The sequence below is a fragment of the Notechis scutatus genome, chromosome 5 (assembly GCF_049901735.1).
Source record: "Notechis scutatus isolate UNSWTSFEM ecotype Mainland chromosome 5, rNotScu1.2, whole genome shotgun sequence".
NCBI lineage: Eukaryota > Metazoa > Chordata > Lepidosauria > Squamata > Elapidae > Notechis > Notechis scutatus.
The window spans coordinates 102745832-102764513 of NC_142013.1; the positions used below are offsets into that span (position 1 = coordinate 102745832).

Genomic DNA, 18682 nt, shown 5'->3' on the forward strand with positions numbered 1-18682 from the left:
TTCATTATCTTTTGAAGTCTTCAATTCCTTATCCTGCTCTCTCTCGTTAATTGCTGCAGTCCGGTTTGTGTTGGTTTTTATTTATAATTTATATGTACCTTGGGTTCGGACTGAATTTCTTCCCTTTAAAGGCTGTTCTTGGGAGAGTTTTTTTCTCCAGCCGATGATAACTGGACATTGGGGGCCAAGTTGGAGGTATTAAAGGGACTTTACCTACTTTTGTGACTTTGTTGCTTTTGTGCCACGCCCTTTTGGGTCATCACCATTTCATTTCTGCAATGTCTAATTAAGAAGGAATGCGTGCCCAATGCGGTTGGGATTTCAGCTTGAAAATACCTTACCCAAAGAACTGCTCAAGTTGCAACTTCTGCCCATTTTTTTTTTTTTTGAGACATAACAAAGGCCTTTGACCACTGTGTCTAAGTGCAGCATCAGCAACTTTATTTACAAATACAAAAGAAAACAGAAGGAAAAAAAAATTCTTCAGTTATATTAACCTGTTTATGAGGTGCACGGAGAGTTACATTTTTCAAACACGGGACAATAAAGAATTTTTCACAATTTCCCCAGCTGGAATTTCACCATTAAAGCACAAAGGGATATTGAATAAAGTGAAGTGGACAGTTTTGAAAGGGCAATATTACTTAAGCGTAGCTTAACTTGAGATAAAGACTGCAACCACCTCTGCGTGTCTTCAAATGTAATTCTCACACAGTTCTGCACAGCTTTCTAGAAGGTGATGACTTTCTCATAAATACTTAGAAATAGGTTTTCTTTTTTTTTGTTTATGAAGGATGCAGTGTAGTCCTGCATCTTCTACATGATCTAGACAGGCAAACTTCTGGTCCTACAAAACGCACCCCACTCCGAATATTGATAGATTTGAAGCAGCCGTTTCCTTCCTCTGTTCTGTTGCAGAGGTTTCCTCTTCATATGTTTGGATCACATGGTGGTTGGGTGTCCAGCTATTATCAGAAGGGGAAAAAAACAAAAGACAAATTGCTCAGCGTGGAGTAAATTCAGATTTAAAAGGCTTAAAATAACATTTTTTTAAAAAATAAAAGGTTTGTTTACAAAATGAAATGATTAAAATTCAGAATCAAGTATTCCCCATATACATTCTATGATTTAGTCCTCACTTAACCCAAAGCAGGCTATTTTCAATTTTTGTTTTGTGGTGCATCAAATGAAATGTAAACCATTTACAAAGGCGCGTTATTTCATTTCCCCTTCAATCAGAGGGACTTTAAATGCCATTCCCTCCAATTTCCTAGTTGGTGCACAATTGGCTCTGGAATATAAGTTGCAATGCCTTTAAAGCCATGAAAAGCTCACATCAAAACTTATTCAGCTTTCTGCTATAACTGTCTGGTTTGGTTCTGCAACCCAACAAGACAGACACAGACTTCAGAGGGTAATTAGGACTGCAGAAAAAACAATTGCTACCAACCTGCCTTCAATCGAGGACCTGTATGATGCACGAGTCAAAAAGAGGGCTGTGAAAACATTTACAGACCCCTCACATCCCCGACATAAACCGTTTCAACTCCTACCCTCAAAATGACACTATAGAGCACTGCATACCAGAACAACTAGACACAAGGACAGTTTTTTCCTGAACGACATAACTCTGCTATACAAATAATTCCCTCAACACTGTCCAACTATTTACAAAGTCTACACTACTATTACTGTTAATCTTCTCATCACTCCTGATCACCCATCCCCTCCCACTTGTGACTGTAGGACTGTAACTTGTCGCTTGGATCCTTATGATTTATATTGACTGTTTCCTAGTATGATTTGATTGCTTATTTGTGCCCTATGACTATTATTAAGTGTTGTATCTAATGATTCTTGACTCTTGATGAATGTATCTTTTCTTTTATATACACTGAGAGCATTTGCACCAAGACAAATTCCTTGTGTGTCCAATCACACTTGGCCAATAAAGAATTCTATTCTATTCTATTCTATTCTATTCTATTCTGTTCTGTTCTGCTACACACCATTATTTTATTTCACTGTTTACATGATACTCCTTTCCAATTTAGATTTATATGCCGCTTCACATTTCTTTACCACACACTCTGAGCAGCTTACAAATGTCACCACATCGTTCTTTTAGCCAAAAAAAGAGAATATATCTAACCTTGTTTCTATTCTGAAATTGCTTCCAGATTTTTTGCTTGCAATGAAAAAAATAAATGAAACTTTGGTTTTGTTAACTAGATAGGCTTATTGTTATAGAAATGCTTTGTACATACTGTTGTGTAAAAACAAAAAATTGCAGTTGTAACGTTGGCATCTTTTACTGTGCTAAAGAGAGTCGGCAGTCGGTGCCTTTTTCTTTCCTTTTCTCCCTTTACACTATATTTCTTTTCTTTTCCCTTTCCTCTTCTTAGTTTTCCACTGCTTTTTAATTTTTTCTTTGCATTTTATATTTTGAAAAACCAATTTTTTTAAAAAATCATACAGTAAACAAATGTCAGCCCATTGGCCCCAACGATCTCAGTCCTCATTTTACCAATCTCAGAAAGATGGAAGCAGAGGTGGTATGCAGCAGGTTCTGACCAGTTCTGGAGAACCGGTAGCAGAAATGTTGAGTAGTTCCGAGAACTGGCAAATATCACCTCTGACTGGAGATTTTACAGTATCCTTCCCCTGCCACGCCCACCAAGCCACACCCATGGAACCGGTAGTAAAAAAATTTGAATCCCACCACTGAATGGAAGGTTGGCTCAACCATGAGCTAGTCAGGATCAAACTGGCAATATGAGCAGAGTTAGCCTGCAGTACTGCATTCTGACCACCACGGCTCTTCATGGAAAAATAACCCCTTAGTTCAGAGCAGACTAATTTATCCAACTTTGATAGCTAACTGTCTAACCAAGCAAAGCGTCTGATTTCCGAAAGAAACTAAAAAAAAAAAAAACATCCTTTCAGGATCAGGGAGTATTGTATTGTGACTGGTTGGAGAAGGAGCCATCTTACTTTTAAATCTGAGATAGCAGCTGTTGCAGAAGAGTTCGTTGTTCCGGATACGGACTTCTGCTCCAGCTTGTGATCCTCCGAGGTTCCCCTCGCAAGCAACACACTGTGTAGAGAAATCGGACAATTAGACCCGGTCACAGTGAGGATCGGAAGGCAAGGTGGTCAGCCAAGGATAAGAGGAACAGGGCGGGTGGATATCCTGCTACGCGAAGGAATCGTGGAGCGGGAGAAAACAAAACCAGGCTTAAAAGCTACACAGAAATGGAGATCCGCAGAGAGGCGCATCTTGCTTCCTGAAACGGAATTGAACATATGGCACATGGAAGAGTTTTGGCACCAAGCGGTTTCTTTGGAAGACTCCCGTGCAGATTCTTTGTGCTTCAGTTCAGCTCGCTTTCCTAAATGAGTTCCTGCTGCCCTTCGCTTCATCATAAATGTACCTCTTTCAAACGCAACAGTGAGATGACAACGACCAAATGTCCCCAGCAGTTGGGCCTGGCCCTGAACACAATGCGGCTCATTGGCCAAAAACATATTACTCTACGTAACTAAAAGAGGATTGCATTTAATAGTCTAGTTTAGTCTTCAAAATAGTCTAGTCTGGCTAGTCTAAAGGAAAGAAGAATTAGGGGGTGACATGATAACAGTATTCCAGTATTTAAGGGGCTGTTAGAAAGAATAGGGGCTCAGGCTATTTTCCAAAGCACATGAAGGCAAGAAGCAATAGATGGAAACTTATCAAGGAGAGAAGCAACCTGGAATTAAGTAGAAACTTCTTAACAGTGAGAACAATGAACCAATGGAACATCTTGCCTTCAAAAGTTGTGGGTGCTTCATCACTGGAGGTTTTTAACAAGAGACTGGGCAAGCACTTTTCTGAAATGGCATAAGTTATCTTGCTTGAATTCTTTCCCAATTCTAATTCTATTCTATATTCTATTCTATATTCTACTCTACTCTATTCTTATACAGGTAGTCCACTTAGGAACATAATTGAGCCATAATGAAGCAGATATGTTGGTTGTAAAGCAAACATCCAAGCTGCAATGGATTTTTTTTTTTGCTATTAACTAGAAATAAATGTCTCTTTTTTGGTTAAAAATGTACAATCACAGTCCCATGATGGTGGGATGCTGCAAACAGCCCTAAATGCGGGCTGGTAGGTGAGTGCATAAAAGGTGATCATGTGATCGTCAGAACTTTGAATTTTGTCTCATAAGCAGCCCTGGGAGGTTTATTGTCACTTCGGTCACCGAGCCACTGGTCATAAGAGAAGGAGTCCCTGCATACATGGCATGGCTTTAAAACATCTCGCAAAGACCATTCGGGATGGTTTGCAGTGGATATTAGCAATTCAGTATGTTTGGTATGTGCATTTACATCTCAGTGCAGAGGAAGATCTGTGCAAAAGTTGGTTGCTTTTATGCAGTGGCAGCGGTGTCCTTTTCCTGCTGTGATGGCACTCACCCGTGAATAATGTGTGCAAGGAAGTGGATAGGAAGGAAGCCTGAGACACAAGAGGAAAAACCCTCATTGCCCATTCTGCTTTGTCTTAATGTGTTCTCCATTGGAGAAGCTTCAGGCTCATTTGTCAGGAGAGGAGGAGGAGGAGGAGGAGGAGGAGGAGGAGGAGAGGAGGAGGAGGAGGAGGAGGAGGAGAGGAGGAGGAGGAGGAGGAGAAAGAAGGAGAAGAAGAAGAAGGAGAAAGAAGAAGGAGAAGAAGAAGAAGAGAAGAAGGAGAAGAAGGAGGAAAGAAAGAAGAAGAAGGGGAAGAAGAGGAAGGGAGGGGGGAGGGGAGGAGGAGGAGGAGGAGGAGGGAGGAGGAGGAAGGAGGAGGAGGAGGAGGAGGAGAGGGGAGGAGGAGGAGGGAGAAAAGGGAGGAGGAGGAGGAAGAGAGAGGAGAAAAAGGAGAGAGGAAGAAGAAGAAGAAGAAGAAGAAGAAGAAGAAGAAGAAGAAGAAGAAGAAGAAGAAGAAGAAGAAGAAGAAGAAGAAGAAGAAGAAGGGGAGGTGGGAGAGGGAGGAGGAGAAGGGGAGGGAGAAGGAGAAGAGGAGGGGGAGGGGGAGGGGAGGAGGAGGAGGAAAGAGAGGGAGGGAGGAAGGGAAGAAGGAGGAGGAGAAGGAGAAGAAGGGGGGAAGGAGGGAAGGGAAGAAGCAGAAGACAGAGGAGGGGAGGAGAAGAGAGAAGAGGAGGAGAGGAGGGGGGGAGGGGGGAGGGGGGGAGGAGGAGAAGAAGAAGAAGTAAATGTTAAGGAGTCCAGCAACAGTTGAACGTGGAAGGTTTCCTATTAGTGGACGGATTTTGTTGTGTTGGGTCTTGCACATAAGGGAGGGCTAGCAAAGCTAAGACGGGGATATCGGCTGCCACTCAAATGGGCAAGACGTACCCCTGCCTTTCACCGGTCCCCCCCTCTCACCTTAAAACAATGTAAGTGATAGCAAAGGCCAAGAGATTCGATGATCATAGCTGCTCCTTTGCCCAGAGTGTTTCTGCAGCTGGAACACATTCGCTTTCCACTCACCGACCTAAATATAGAACAAGAATGTGGTTGAGAAGCAGATGGCAGAATACCAGCAACCGAACCAGGAAAAGGCAGGGCCGCAGAATGAATCAGACCTCAGAACTGCAAGGAGAAAAGCAGAAATGTTCCTTCTTTTTAGATAGAAATGAGTCACCAGAAAGAGTTACCTTCTCCAAACTTTAAATGAAATACAGCCATTATGCAACCATTTAACCATCCTATAGATGGCTAAATTTAGGAAACACTCCATAAGTTTGAGGGCCCACCAAGTCATTCCTTATAGGTGAAAGACAGTTTCCAAACTGCAGCATCTGCTTCTTATAATGGATGGAAACTAATCAGGGAGAGAAGCAACTTGGAATTAAGGAGAAACTTCCTAAGAGTGAAAACCATTAACAATTACAGAACAGCTGGTCTTTTGAAGTTGCAAGTGCTCCAATCACTGGAGATTTTTAAGAAGAGAGTGGACAGCCACTGAAATGTTATAGGGGTCTGGACTAGAAGACGTCCAAAGTCCCTTCTAGCTCTATTCTGATTGATTGATTGATTGATTGTTTTAGGCAACATAATGCCCAACACAAATCCCTTTGAAGTTAGGCGATATAAAAGGTGGTGAATGGGACTTGAAGACCCAGCCCAGCCAGTTGCCGAATCTGGTAATACAGAGATGCTTCTGGGATGGGGGAGGCCCTCCCCACTTTTAGGCTTTGAGGAAGCCTTTGACTCTCTTTCTTGGAGAAAGAGAAGCCCAGGGGTCTTGGGTTCAAAGAAGGCCAACAAAGTATGTAAAACAACAACAGCCATGAAAGGAATAATCAAGTAACCTTAAGCACACTCGTAAGGTCTTTTTTTACAGAAAATGACACAATCAAATTGTTGGAATCTATTTCTATGCAACAACTATAATATTCAGCCAATAGATGGCAGCTACAGGTTTGGATCTATGCTATCTATCTACTCTATGCTCTTTCGTTCTAAGTAGAGTGTCCCATTACAGTTAAAACAGTTAAGCAGTAAAGTACATGGTGACTGTACTTTTCGTTTGATCCATGGTGATGTGATGTGATATATATGTATGTATGTATGTATGCATGTATGTATGCATGTATGTATGGTATTCAGCTTTGTTCGGGTATTTTCCCACATCAATATAGTTGTGCTTTTAAAGTTGTAGCAACGTTTCGACAGAATCTCATCTGCCATCATCAGGCTTCTGTATAGTGTTTGTCTGTGAGTCACACTTTCACACTTTCACAGACGAACACTATACAGAAGCCTGATGATGGCAGATGAGATTCTGCCGAAACGTTGCTACAACTTTAAAAGCACAACTATAATGACGTGGGAAAATACCCGAACAAAGCTGAATACCATACATAGAAATACCCGCGAAAACTTAAGAAAACAAATATATATATATATATATACACACACACACAGAGAGAGAGAATTTCTTACATAAATGATTAAAAATAAAGGGGTTCAGCAACTTTGAAAAAAAGGAACAGCAAAACAGATGCAAAGGTGTTTTGTTGGCACTCACTATATGTATTCAACCACCATAATTAGATACTTGCTGGAAAAAAATGTTGCTTATTCTCCTGTTAACAGAAGCAGAGTGACTAAAGTAGAGAAAAACACACAATTGTTCCAAATGAAGGTATGGCATTTATAAATCTCCCTAAAATCAATGAATCAACCATCTCTAGTAGCATTAAATGCCAGAATCACGGTAATTTCAGAGCAGTGGACAGTGTCTCAAGAAGATGGATGATCTGCTTTAGTGAAAGACACACAGGTAGTCCTTGACTTAAAACCATTCATTTAGTTCAAAGTTATGGCACTTAAAAAAGTAACATGATCATTTTTCACACGTATAACCACTGAAGTATCTCTTTGGTTTATTTGATCAAAATTCGGACATTTGGCAACTGAGTCATATTTATGATGGTTACAGTGATCAATTTTTGCAACCTTCTGACAAGCAAAGTCAATGGGAAAGCCGGATTCCCTTAACAACCGTGCCACTAATTTAACCACCGCAGTGATTAACTTAATAACTGAATGGAGCCAAGTATTTACTGGCCGGATGCCCTTCCTGTTGCCAATGCGGAGTTATACACAGCAGATATATTCTCATCATGCCCAGGAGAGAAACATCTGCAAGGGATTATGGGGTCATAAAAAAAAAGAGAGACGATGAGTGATTCACTTAACAACTGTGGCCAGAAAGGTTATGAAATAGGGCAAAACTCACTTAACTCTCAGGCTTAGCAACAGGAATTCTGGACTCGACTGTGATCGAACACCTGTATAATTTTTTTGGGGGTGGTATAACATAGCCAGTAATACTGCAAGGAACTCACAGATGATCTCGATGGTTGCCAGGTTGTTTCTCTCCCCCCCACACACCCCCAAAGGGAGAAACAACAATAATTCAGTAGATGCTTCATATACCTGTTGCGCTGTTGCGTCCCAGACTGAGAAGAGGAGGTTGGCGAAGGAGCTCGAGGAACAGAAGATGACGGGGGGATGTGGGGCAAGGAAGAAGTTTTCACCGAGGCAGAGGAAGCGGAGGGAAGACTGGAAGATGGGGTGCGCATGTAGGCCCGATTGGAGGTGGACACCACTGGAGGAATATGCTGGCCAAACTCTTGGCTGCTTGACAAAGATGTAGAAGATGCAGACTGGTTCATCCAGGAATGAGGTCTCCAGGAGTTTGTTCTTGAAGAGTCAAGATTATCTAAGCTCTCACCTCTGGAAGAAAAAATGTATAGTGGCTTTAGCTGATCATTCCACACAAAAGATACTACTATAGCCGGGGAATAATCGTGGAGAGCTTTATGGGGATTCTCAGCCATCCAGGTCATGTTGTCCCAAAGGAGATGGACAAACCTTCAAGTGTTCAGGCCTCACGGACTCTCTAAAAAGAATGCAAATTACCAACTTCTTCCGTCCTGGCCACTTTTTACAGAGCTGCAACCGAGTGAGTTTTAACAAACTGCATCACTGGTTCGGTGGCAGCAATACCTCAGATAGAAAGTCCATACAGAGAGTGGTAAGGGCAGCCGAGAAGATCATAGGAAGCTCGCTTCCCGGTATTCAGGATACTGCTTTTAAGCATTATGTGCTTAGAGCTCAAAGCCTTGTTAGAGACCCTGCAGCACACCCACTTTACGACCTGTTTCTGTTGCTCCCTTTTGAGAGGAGGTTTCCAAGTATTTCTAGCAGGACTACCAGATTCTGTAACAGCTTTGTTCCCTGTGTCATCTGTCTGGTAAACTCTCAAGATTTGTTTCTCTCACCATCCGAACTAGATTGTGTTGTTTCTCTGTGTCACATAATATATGTGGGTATATGCACAATTATAGCAATAGCACTTAGACTTATATACCACTTTACAGTGCTTTACAGCCCCTTCTAAGTGGTTTATGGAGTCAGAATATGGCCCCCAACAATTTGGGTCCTCATTTTACCCACCTCGGAAGGATGGAAGGCTGAGTCAATATTAAGCCTGGTGAGATTTGAACTGCCAGATTGTAGGCAGCCAGCAGTTAACAGAAGCAGCCTGCACTCTAACCACTGTGCCACCCTGGCTCATGATTATGTATGTATGTATGTATGTATGTATGTATGTATGTATGTATGTATGTAGTCATGTTTATGTAGTGTATTTTGGATGTGGTAACCCTTTGAGAGCTGTATGCAATGGATATTCATTTTAATGTATGCCAATTAGTGTACATTTAAAGTGACAATAAAGTTATTCTGAATCTATGTCGAAGGCTAAGTCTTGAAAGAATATAAATCCTTCCACTTCCCACCTTTCAGTCAGAACTGAAGAAGCTTTTTGGATGAGAAGCAAAACGTCTTCAAAGAAAAAAAACAAGAAAATCAAGCTGGCTCTTAGAAAAAAGCATCTTTGGGACAATTGTGGTGAGATTTCAACAAATGTAATTGAATCACTGGTGCTAATATAATGACAAGGTGCAGAAAATCAACATAGGAGAAGATGCTGAATATCACACACTGACAGAAGGATTGATCCTGAATATGCACTCACAAAGAAACCAAAGGACGGCTTGGATATAATTGAGAAGGCCCTTGCCAAAGCAGCTTATGCCAGGGGAAAATGCAAATGAAAAGGGGGAAATTTAAAGAAAGAATGAAAGTGGATCTCTTCTTCCCCAAAGCCACTTTTCCAAAAGGCAACTGGGACTTTCTTGATTTGATCCTTGAAAACGTTTCGCTTCTCATCCAAGAAGCTGCTTCAGTTCTGACTGAATGGCGGAGAGTAGAAGGAGTTACATTCTTTGCAGTCATCTGGTCGTTAGCACCAGGTGAATGCGATACCACATATCTCCTGCCTACAACACGGTCCTTTCAGCGGTCACTTCTATTAGCCACTCTGACTAGGTGACTCCGAGGATACAGATAAACTCCCAAGTGGCCACTAGTCTCAGAGAACTAACAACTGATCTACTGAGTGTTATAACGACCAGATCAGAGGTCGTATTCAGCAGGTTCTGACCAGTTCTGGAGAACCACAAATTTTGAGTAGTTCTAAGAACCGGCAAATACCACCTCTGACTGGCCCCCATCTATTCTCTGCCTCCCGAGTCCCAGCTGATCGGCTCGGTCTCCTTTTGTTGCCCTGCACAGGAAAATGGAGCTGGAAAGCAGTTTAGTGGAGTGGGGAGGGAATGGGGATTTTGCAGTATCCTTCCTGCAGGAGTAGGGAGGGAATGGAGATTTTACAGTATCCCTCCCCTGCCATGCCCACGAAGCCATGCCCACAGAACCGGTAGTAAAAAAATTGGAATCCCACCACTGGACCAGATAAGTGCAAAGAATATAAATCCTTCCATTCCCCAACCGTTCAGTCAGAACCTAAGAAGCTTCTTGGATGAGAAGTGAAACGTCTTCAAGGAAAAAACAAACAAACAAGGAAGTCCATTTGTCTTTTGAGGAAAAAAAAAAAGAGAGAGAGAGAGAGAAACACCTTTGACCTGGATGACTGAGAATATCCAGATTCCCTTCATCCATGGGTCAGAGGGGGAGATCAGAGTTAGGCACGCTCAATCGCAGTAGGGCTGTTCCTGGCGGGCTCCATTACCTCCTCATCCGAGTGCCGGTCAGACTAAACGGTTCTTTGTGAACGCTGGAGTTGCGTTGTCGGATCCAGCTGCTGTCTGTATGCAGAGAGGTCCTCTTCTTCATTTCCTGAAGGATCTGCTGCCTTTCCAGCTCAGCGGCCGACAAGCCCTGTTCCTTCTGAGACCTTTTCAGTGAGCTGGTGGTATTCCAAGATTGCTCAGAAAACTTCTTCTTCAGCCCTAATTTGAATTTTTTTTTTTTTTAGTTTGTTCAGAAGATGAAAATACAAAAGAAAAGAAAAAAAAAAAGGTTTAACGTCGAGAAAGGAAAGCAAGGCAAATAACCTTAACAAAATGTAAATTAAAAAAGAAAAGACAAAGCCATATATTTTGCCCCCAGTTGAACACGGACAAATCTATTGCGACAGTAATAGCTTCCCTCGTTGCAAAGCTGGTTCAACATTTATAAGCTTCGGCACCCAACTGCAACTCCACTGACCCGTCCTACATTTATATATACAGAGGGGTGGGGCTGCTGGGGGTTTGCAGGGGTTCGAGAGGAGAGGCCCTAAGATTCTGTGCAGTTCAGAGAACCCCCAAATCCCACTCCTGGCTGGCCCCTCCCTGCCCACCTCTCTCCTCCCAGGTGTCCCCACGTGGCCCATTTTGGATGCAGGTAAGTGCAGGGCGCGCACAGAGGCTCAAGAGGGCGGACAATGGGCCTCCCGGAAGTTTAAGAAGGCCGGAAATGGGCCCGTTTTCCAACTTCCAGAGAGCCTCTGGAGCCGGGGAGGCTATTTTCGCCCTCCTGTAAGCTTGAGGAAAGCTTCCGGAGCCCAGGGAGGGCAAAAACATCCTCCCACCATGGTGCAGGAGGCCGAATAGGCCACGCCCATGATGGCCTGCCCACCCAGCAACCAGGCAGAGAACCCCTTGCTAAAAGTTTTGAAGCCCACCCCTGCATATATAGTGTGAAAGAAAAAAAGAAAAAATAGGTTGTACAACCAGGAAGTTAAAGTTCAAAGCACTCTGTGATTGTGATTTACTCATAGAAAATCTACACCAGGGCTGTCAAACTGGACTTCTTTGAGGGCCGGATCAGCATTTTAGTTCTCCTCTTAGTGGGCCGGCAGTGGAGGTGGGGGTGGGGCGGGACAGGTGCCTCCTGCAGCACCCTGCCAGCCAAAACAGGGTGCAGGGGGGGTTTGTCTGCGCATAGCCCCCCTGCACCTAGTTTCTGTCCCCCATGGCCTCTTGAAACACTGCCGGCCGAAAACGTGCTGTATGGCTCATTTTTCGGCCTGGTTTTTGGGCATTTTTGGTTCATTTTTTGGCCTGTCTTGAACCCAGTTTAGGTCCAGTTTTGGGTGGCAGAGTGCTGCAGGAGGTCATGGAGGGTGAAAATGAGGTGGGGCTGCAGGCACCCCGTTTTATCTCCCAGAGGCACCACGGGCTGGTCCTTCTTACCTGGTTTACACGTTTCTTATTTAAAAATCACTCCTATCATTATCTTTGATTGGTCCAGGATCAAATCCCTTCGTTTGGTTCTTAACAATTTGGTATTAAGAACCAAACAAGACCTAATCTGAAACAAAGGATATTATATACTTTGATGCTGAAACGAGCCTGTCAGAGTATATTCATGAACTGGAATAGAGCTTGGTAACAAGGTCAGCCAATGAATAGGCCTAGAAACTAAGTCAGCCAATGAGGACTGTTTTGGAAACTGAAACTAGAAGTAGCCTAGGCTGGAAACTGAAACTAGAAGTAGCCTAGGCATAGAGCTATAGTAAGCTCTGCAATTCTGCAGCTCTGTGTTGAAGCTCTGAGTCTATTGAAGATGAAACTAACTTGCTTGCTTGCTGAAGACTGGAGCTCTGCTCTGAACTTGCAACATGATCCTGTTTGAGTTTGCTCCATGTTGGAGAAATCTACAACTGGTTTGTAAAATCTACTTATTATGTTTATAAAGATGTTAAATGAAGCATCAGCCATCTGTGTTTATTTTTCTGGCGCTGAATTATCGCTGCAAAACTCTCAACAGAGTAAGGGCAGAGATAATCCTAACCCTTGTTTATAGTCATGGATCCATGAAGTCATATCTTACAGGTAAGTCCTCAATGTATGACCACAATTGAGCTAAGTGGGACATTTGTTAAGTGAGTTTTGCCCCATGTTACGATGCTTCTTGCCCCAGTTGTTGTGAATCACTGCAGCTGTTAAGTTATTGAGCCACGGTGGTGTAGTGGTTCGAGTGCAGTACTGCAGCCTACTTCTGCTGACTGCCTGCAAGTTGGCAGTTCAAATCTCACTGGTTCAAGGTTAACACAGCCTTCCAAGGTCTAAGCTGACTCTGTAAACTGCTTAGAGAGGGCTGTAAAGCATTGTGAAGTGGTATATAAGTCTAAGTATTATTGCTATTACTATTAGTAGGATGGTTGTTAAGTGAATCTGGCTTCCCCATTGAATTTGCTTGTTGGAAGGTCACAAAAGGTGATCACATGACTCCCGGGACAGTACAACCGTCATAAATATGAACCAATTGCCAAACAGTTGATCACATGACAATGGGGATGGTGCAACAGTTGTTAAGTGTGGGAAATGATCGTAAGTCACTTTTTTCAGTGCCGTTGAAACTTTGAACGGTCACTAAATGGACAATTGTTAAGTACAGGACTTCCTATATTTACAGGTTCATCCTTCCTGGCTCTCTGCCTGTTTTCTCCCTCTTTCCATGAGAGCACTTACCACTGGTCTGAGGATTGTCTAAATCAGTAGTTGATCTGGATTTATTTCTGGGGGGGGAAAAGAGAAATTATATTATAGAGCTTCTTCACAGACTGACATATCATATTACTTGAAACAAACATAACCATTTCCGGACACAGAATGGGTGCTGGAAAACTTTGGTGATTCAGGGATTATTTCTAAAGATACCAAAGAAGCCCCAGAAAAATGGGAAGTAATAACTTCATGGCAGAAAATATGACTTCTCATAGGAATTTTTAAGATATAACTTCAGTATTTACTCAAGAGCTCCCAAGAATAGTTAACATGTGGTTTTGCCTGTTCCAAGAATCTCAAGGTTTTGTCTGGGTCTTTTACATATAAACTATTTCTTCCAATCTGTTGCAGATGTTGAAGATTTTATATCCACGTCATTGTGGTTGTGCTTTTAAAGTTGTAGCAACGTTTCAGCAGAATCTCATCTGCCATCATCAGGCTTCTGTATTCTGTATTCTGTATCAATACAGAAGCCTGATGATGGCAGATAAGGCATGAAACCAGAATGGCATTTTCTCTGCTGAATATCCAGGGCTGGCTTTAATTAAAAGGTATCTCTGCATCTTTTGTGCCTGCAAAAGAAGCACGCAAATCTGAGCCACACCACACACTAATGCAACGTCAGTAGATGTCAGCATTGAAGTGGCCACAGAGATCCTTGATGGGCTCATTCCAGATTACTCATCACAGATTCCTCATCACCAGCCAGGGATGAGGGGGGGTTCAGCCACACCTGGTGGGCAGGGGGGTCCCAGGCTAAAGAGCAGAACCTTGAGACGAATGGCCCAGAGAGTTTAAAGCAGAAGGAACCATTCCAGCACCTTCCAAACATGGGGGAACACCATATCTGTAACACTGATGCCTATGCTAGATAACACTGATGGAAGTTCAAAGAGGTTGGATAGCATTTGGTTGTCCTGGTTTGTTCCTGCCCTGGACCAAACCATGAGTCCAGCATGTAGGGACCAAAGGTTCTGACCAGTTCTGGAGGTTCTGACCAGTTCTGGAGAATCAGTAGTGGAAATTTTGAGTAATTTGGAGAACCGGGCAAATACCACCTCTGACTGGCCTCGCCCCCATCTATTCTCTGCCTCCTGAGCCCCAGCTGATCAGTTGGATCTTCTTTTGTTGCCCTGCACAGGAGAACGGAGCTGGAAAGCAGGTTAGTGAGGTGGGGAGGGAATGGGGATTTGGCAGTATCCTTTCCCTGCCACACCCACCAAGCCACGCCCACAGAACCGGTAGTAAAAAAATTTGAATCCCACCACTGGTAGGGACACAGTTAGGAAATGGTGTAACTAAAAATAAATGGAGTCACTCGATAGTGATTCATTTTCTAGAAGGGAAAGACCAGGAAGCACCATTTTCTTTTAAATTTCCAAACAGCACCCTTTGTAAAAATTCACTATTTTTTACCTGTCAATATTGAAGTGCTTTCCTTGCTCATTAGAGAGTCTTGGTGATTCATAATGTCTGGAATAAAGAGACCATAAACAAGAGTTAGCTGGGGTAAAGCCCAAGAGCTTCCGTCCATCCATCCATCTTCTATGGCTGCCCATCTCAAATCAATAACTGGGTGGTGAACAGTTATAAAATCATAACCATAACCAGGAAATCAGGCCCTTCACACACTAGAGTCTTCAGGCCCAGCCACATGGATCTTCAAGGATGTTGGGGCCATCCTAATTTCTGAAGAGAGAATTTTCTAAGGACAGGGATTATGACCAAGAAGGTGTATCTCGTGGCTTCTGCCAGCTGTCATTCCTTGGCTCAAGGGTCTTCAAACTTGGCAAGTTTAAGACTTGTGGACTTCAACTCCCAGAATTTCTGAGCTAACATGCCTGGAAGAGGGATTCGGGGAGTTGAAGTCCACAAGTCTTAAATCTGTCAAGTTTGAAGACCCCTGCCTTGGCTGATGGGAGCCATCTGTGCAATCACCAGAGGATAGAGATTGCATAGGCTATGACTGGCCCTCATTTTTTATCATCTAACTAATAATGTATATAGTTCTCCGGATCCCAAGTTCCATAACTAGTCTTGACAAGCATCTGAATTAGGAATACAGATCTGTACATGAAAATATAGCAAATAGTTGACTTGAACTTCCCACGTCAATTTTAACTATCAGGCCTCTGGCCCACATAGCTGCTAAAGCTTGGCAACTAGTGTTTTACTGGCAAGTTACCTTTAGTAGTAAGATCATGACCTGTAGAGTGTTGAGATTATCGAATACGATTGATGTGAAGGCTTTCGAATGAGGTAACAAAGCAGCATCAAAATATATAGGCATCGAAGAGCAAAATGCCTCCAAAGTAGGACCAAAGATAGCTATGGATGGAAGCCTGTGAAGGAAAATGGCCCAGAGAGACCCATTTCTCATCACATCATGATTTTAGGGGCAGTGAGTATTCTTAAGGAATCTGAGGAAGGAACACTTCCTGGATGTGGGCACCCTGACAAGCCCCTTCCTCAGTTTTACTAAGGGACACTCACACTGCACACTGGGACAAAGCCTCCATCCAGAAATACTGGGAACTAGAGGGGAAAAAATCACATCTATTTACTGCCTGGGAGCTAAGAGAATACGGCACAGACCCAGGCTCATTTTGGACACCAGTGGTTTTATGTCACATGTATTAATAATCCAGCTTTTATAGAATTTCCACAATTTCTTCCCTAAATCTTAAATCTACAATTATAAAATGGAATAATGCAAACCTTTGATACTGAAGTCTTTGCACTAAAGCCTCCTTGGTTGGATCCACCAGAAGCTTTTGAGATGCTTCTTCCCGATATCTTGGTTCCTTGATTGGTTCCATCAGAAGGTCCCGAGATGCTTCTTCCCGATATCTTGGTTCCTTGATTGGTTCCATCAGAAGATTTTGAGATGCTTCTTCCTGGTATCTTGGTTCCTTGATTGGTTCCATCAGAAGGTCCCGAGATGCTTCTTCCCGATATCTTGGTTCCTTGATTGGTTCCATCAGAAGATTTCGAGATGCTTCTTCCTGGTATCTTGGTTCCTTGATTGGTTCCATCAGAAGGTCCCGAGATGCTTCTTCCCGATATCTTGGTTCCTTGATTGGTTCCATCAGAAGATTTCGAGATGCTTCTTCCTGGTATCTTGGTTCCTTGATTGGTTCCATCAGCAGGTCCCGAGATGCTTCTTCCCGATACCTTGGTTCCTTGATAGGTTCCATCAACAGGTCCCGAGATGCTTCTTCCCGATACCTTGGTTCCTTGATAGGTTCCATCAACAGGTTTGGAGATGTTTCTTCCTGGTATCTTAAATCCTTGGTTATTTCTATGTGACTTTTGTAAGATACTTCATCCCAAAAACTTGGTTCCTTGAGTTGTTCCAGCATTAACTTTTGCGATGTCTCTTCCTGATACCCTGGTTCTTTGATGGGTTCAAAAAGCAGATTCTGAGATGTTTCTTCACCATGTTTTGGTTCTTTAATTGGGTCCATCAGAAGATTTTGAGATGTTCCTTCCCAACGCCTTGATTGCTTGACAGGATCTACCTGTGGTTTTTGAGGCACTTCTTCTGGATAACTTGGTTCCTTTGCATAGTACACTGAGTCTTGTCCATTCCACTCCTTCCCATTTTCTGTTTCTTGTAACTTTCTTTTCTGCTCCACCTGTAACACTCCTTGTTGCTGTAAGCTGCTTCTCGCTAGCTCACTATCTTTCCCCTGATTCTCTGGTTTGCTTTCCTCTTCCCAATTTCTTTCAGAACTAAGATAAGCAGTCCTATTACTTCCATTTCTTTCCCACAAAGAGGTTGGGGCCTCTTGTACACTCCCAGTCATGGCAGAGGATGTCAGGTTAGTCTGTTCCTAGAAAAAAAAATGTAAGTTTTGCAGAAGTTAAACACAGAAGAGAAATAATGGTGAATATCTGTAAATCAGGTGTAGGATGATGATGAAGGCTCGTTCTCCGAGCTTGTGGGTTGGTTTCTGAACACTTTGTTAGGAATATGAGTCACCTAACAGCTATTTGGGTTAGAAATATATAAACCAGGATAAACATTTTAAAACTGTAACTTTAAGAAAATGCAAAACTGTAATTAGGTGTGGTTTCTCAAACGGCCATAAGATGGAGCCAGAAACCTGGTTTGTTTAGTCTGAGTCTCACAAGAGAGTGTGTCTGAGTGAGTATCTCTGTTTCCTTCTGTTGGAAAATATTGCCGTTCCTCCATTTTTCCTAATTGACTGATATGACTGGATTTAATGTAAGTCTGATACTGAATTTTTTTGACACTGGACTTTGTTACTGAATTATCCCTGGATTGAAAAACTGACTGATTTACCTGTGAATGACTTTTGGACTGCTTATTTTGGACTTTGCTTAAACCTTTCTGGAAGTAAAAACCTACATTTATTGTACAGTGTATCTGTGTACTGTGTGTGTATTATTCAAACACTTCTCTCAAATACGTCTCCCTGTATGCGCTCATTCTCCTAACGGGGAATTACCTCAACACACTTCATTGCCAAACTAGGTAATACCTTCAGCGGAGTTTAGTGGATGTCAAGTGTCAGTATACATGAAATAAACATCACGTCAATTAAAAAACAGGATCTACAAATAATGGCTGGCATTCACATACCACAATCCCAAATCCTTACTCTCTACCCATACTGACACCAAATGGCATCAGTTTGATTGGAACAACACAAAAATCATTGGCCATGCTACCACCCGACACGCTCATGAGTTCATCGAAGCCTGGGACTCCACAAGGAATTCCATCAAGAGACACATTAACTTACAACCACCCTACACAGTGATGGGATTCAAACATTTTTTACAACCAGTTCTGTGGGCGTGGCTTGGTGGGTGTGGTGTGGCTTGATGGGCATGGTAGGGGAAGGAGGCTGCAAAATCCCCATTCCCTCCCCACCCCACTAACCTGCTTTCCAGCTCTGTTCTTCTGTGCAGGGCAACAAAAAAAGACCCAGCCAATCAGCTGGGGCTTGGGAGGCAGAGAATAGATGGGGGCGGGGCCAGTCAGAGGTGGTATTTGCCGATTCTCTGAACTACTCAAAATTTGTGCTACTGGTTCTCCAGAACAGGTCAAAACCTGCTGAAGACCACCTTTGCTACGCACCCTTCGGAATCCAAATCAACCACACAGCCCACCAGAGACAACAATGACCCTCAATCAACCTACACAACCCCCCACAACCAGCACTTTGCCTCCCAATGGCCTTTACCTGATGTAACATCCCCATCACAACACCTATCACAAGACTCTCACTGATGATTCACACCTGACCCATCACAAA

At 42.9% G+C, this 18682-nt stretch overlaps 1 protein-coding gene across 9 annotated transcripts in view; it reads right to left on the minus strand.

Moving 5' to 3' along the window:
• Positions 1–418: 418 nt before the first annotated feature.
• LMO7 (LIM domain 7) overlaps positions 419–18682 on the minus strand; it is a 179525-nt gene continuing 161261 nt past the window's right edge. For all 9 annotated transcript variants that reach the window (XM_087967413.1, XM_087967414.1, XM_087967411.1 and 6 more), the window contains 8 exons: positions 16113–17230; positions 14811–14867; positions 13359–13405; positions 10631–10850; positions 7972–8271; positions 5410–5518; positions 2995–3097; positions 419–965 (listed from right to left, as the gene is read on the minus strand). In XM_087967413.1, coding sequence (XP_087823539.1) covers positions 943–965; positions 2995–3097; positions 5410–5518; positions 7972–8271; positions 10631–10850; positions 13359–13405; positions 14811–14867; positions 16113–17230 — 1977 coding nt within the window. In that variant the 3' untranslated portion in view covers positions 419–942. The remainder of the gene's footprint in view (positions 966–2994; positions 3098–5409; positions 5519–7971; positions 8272–10630; positions 10851–13358; positions 13406–14810; positions 14868–16112; positions 17231–18682) is intronic.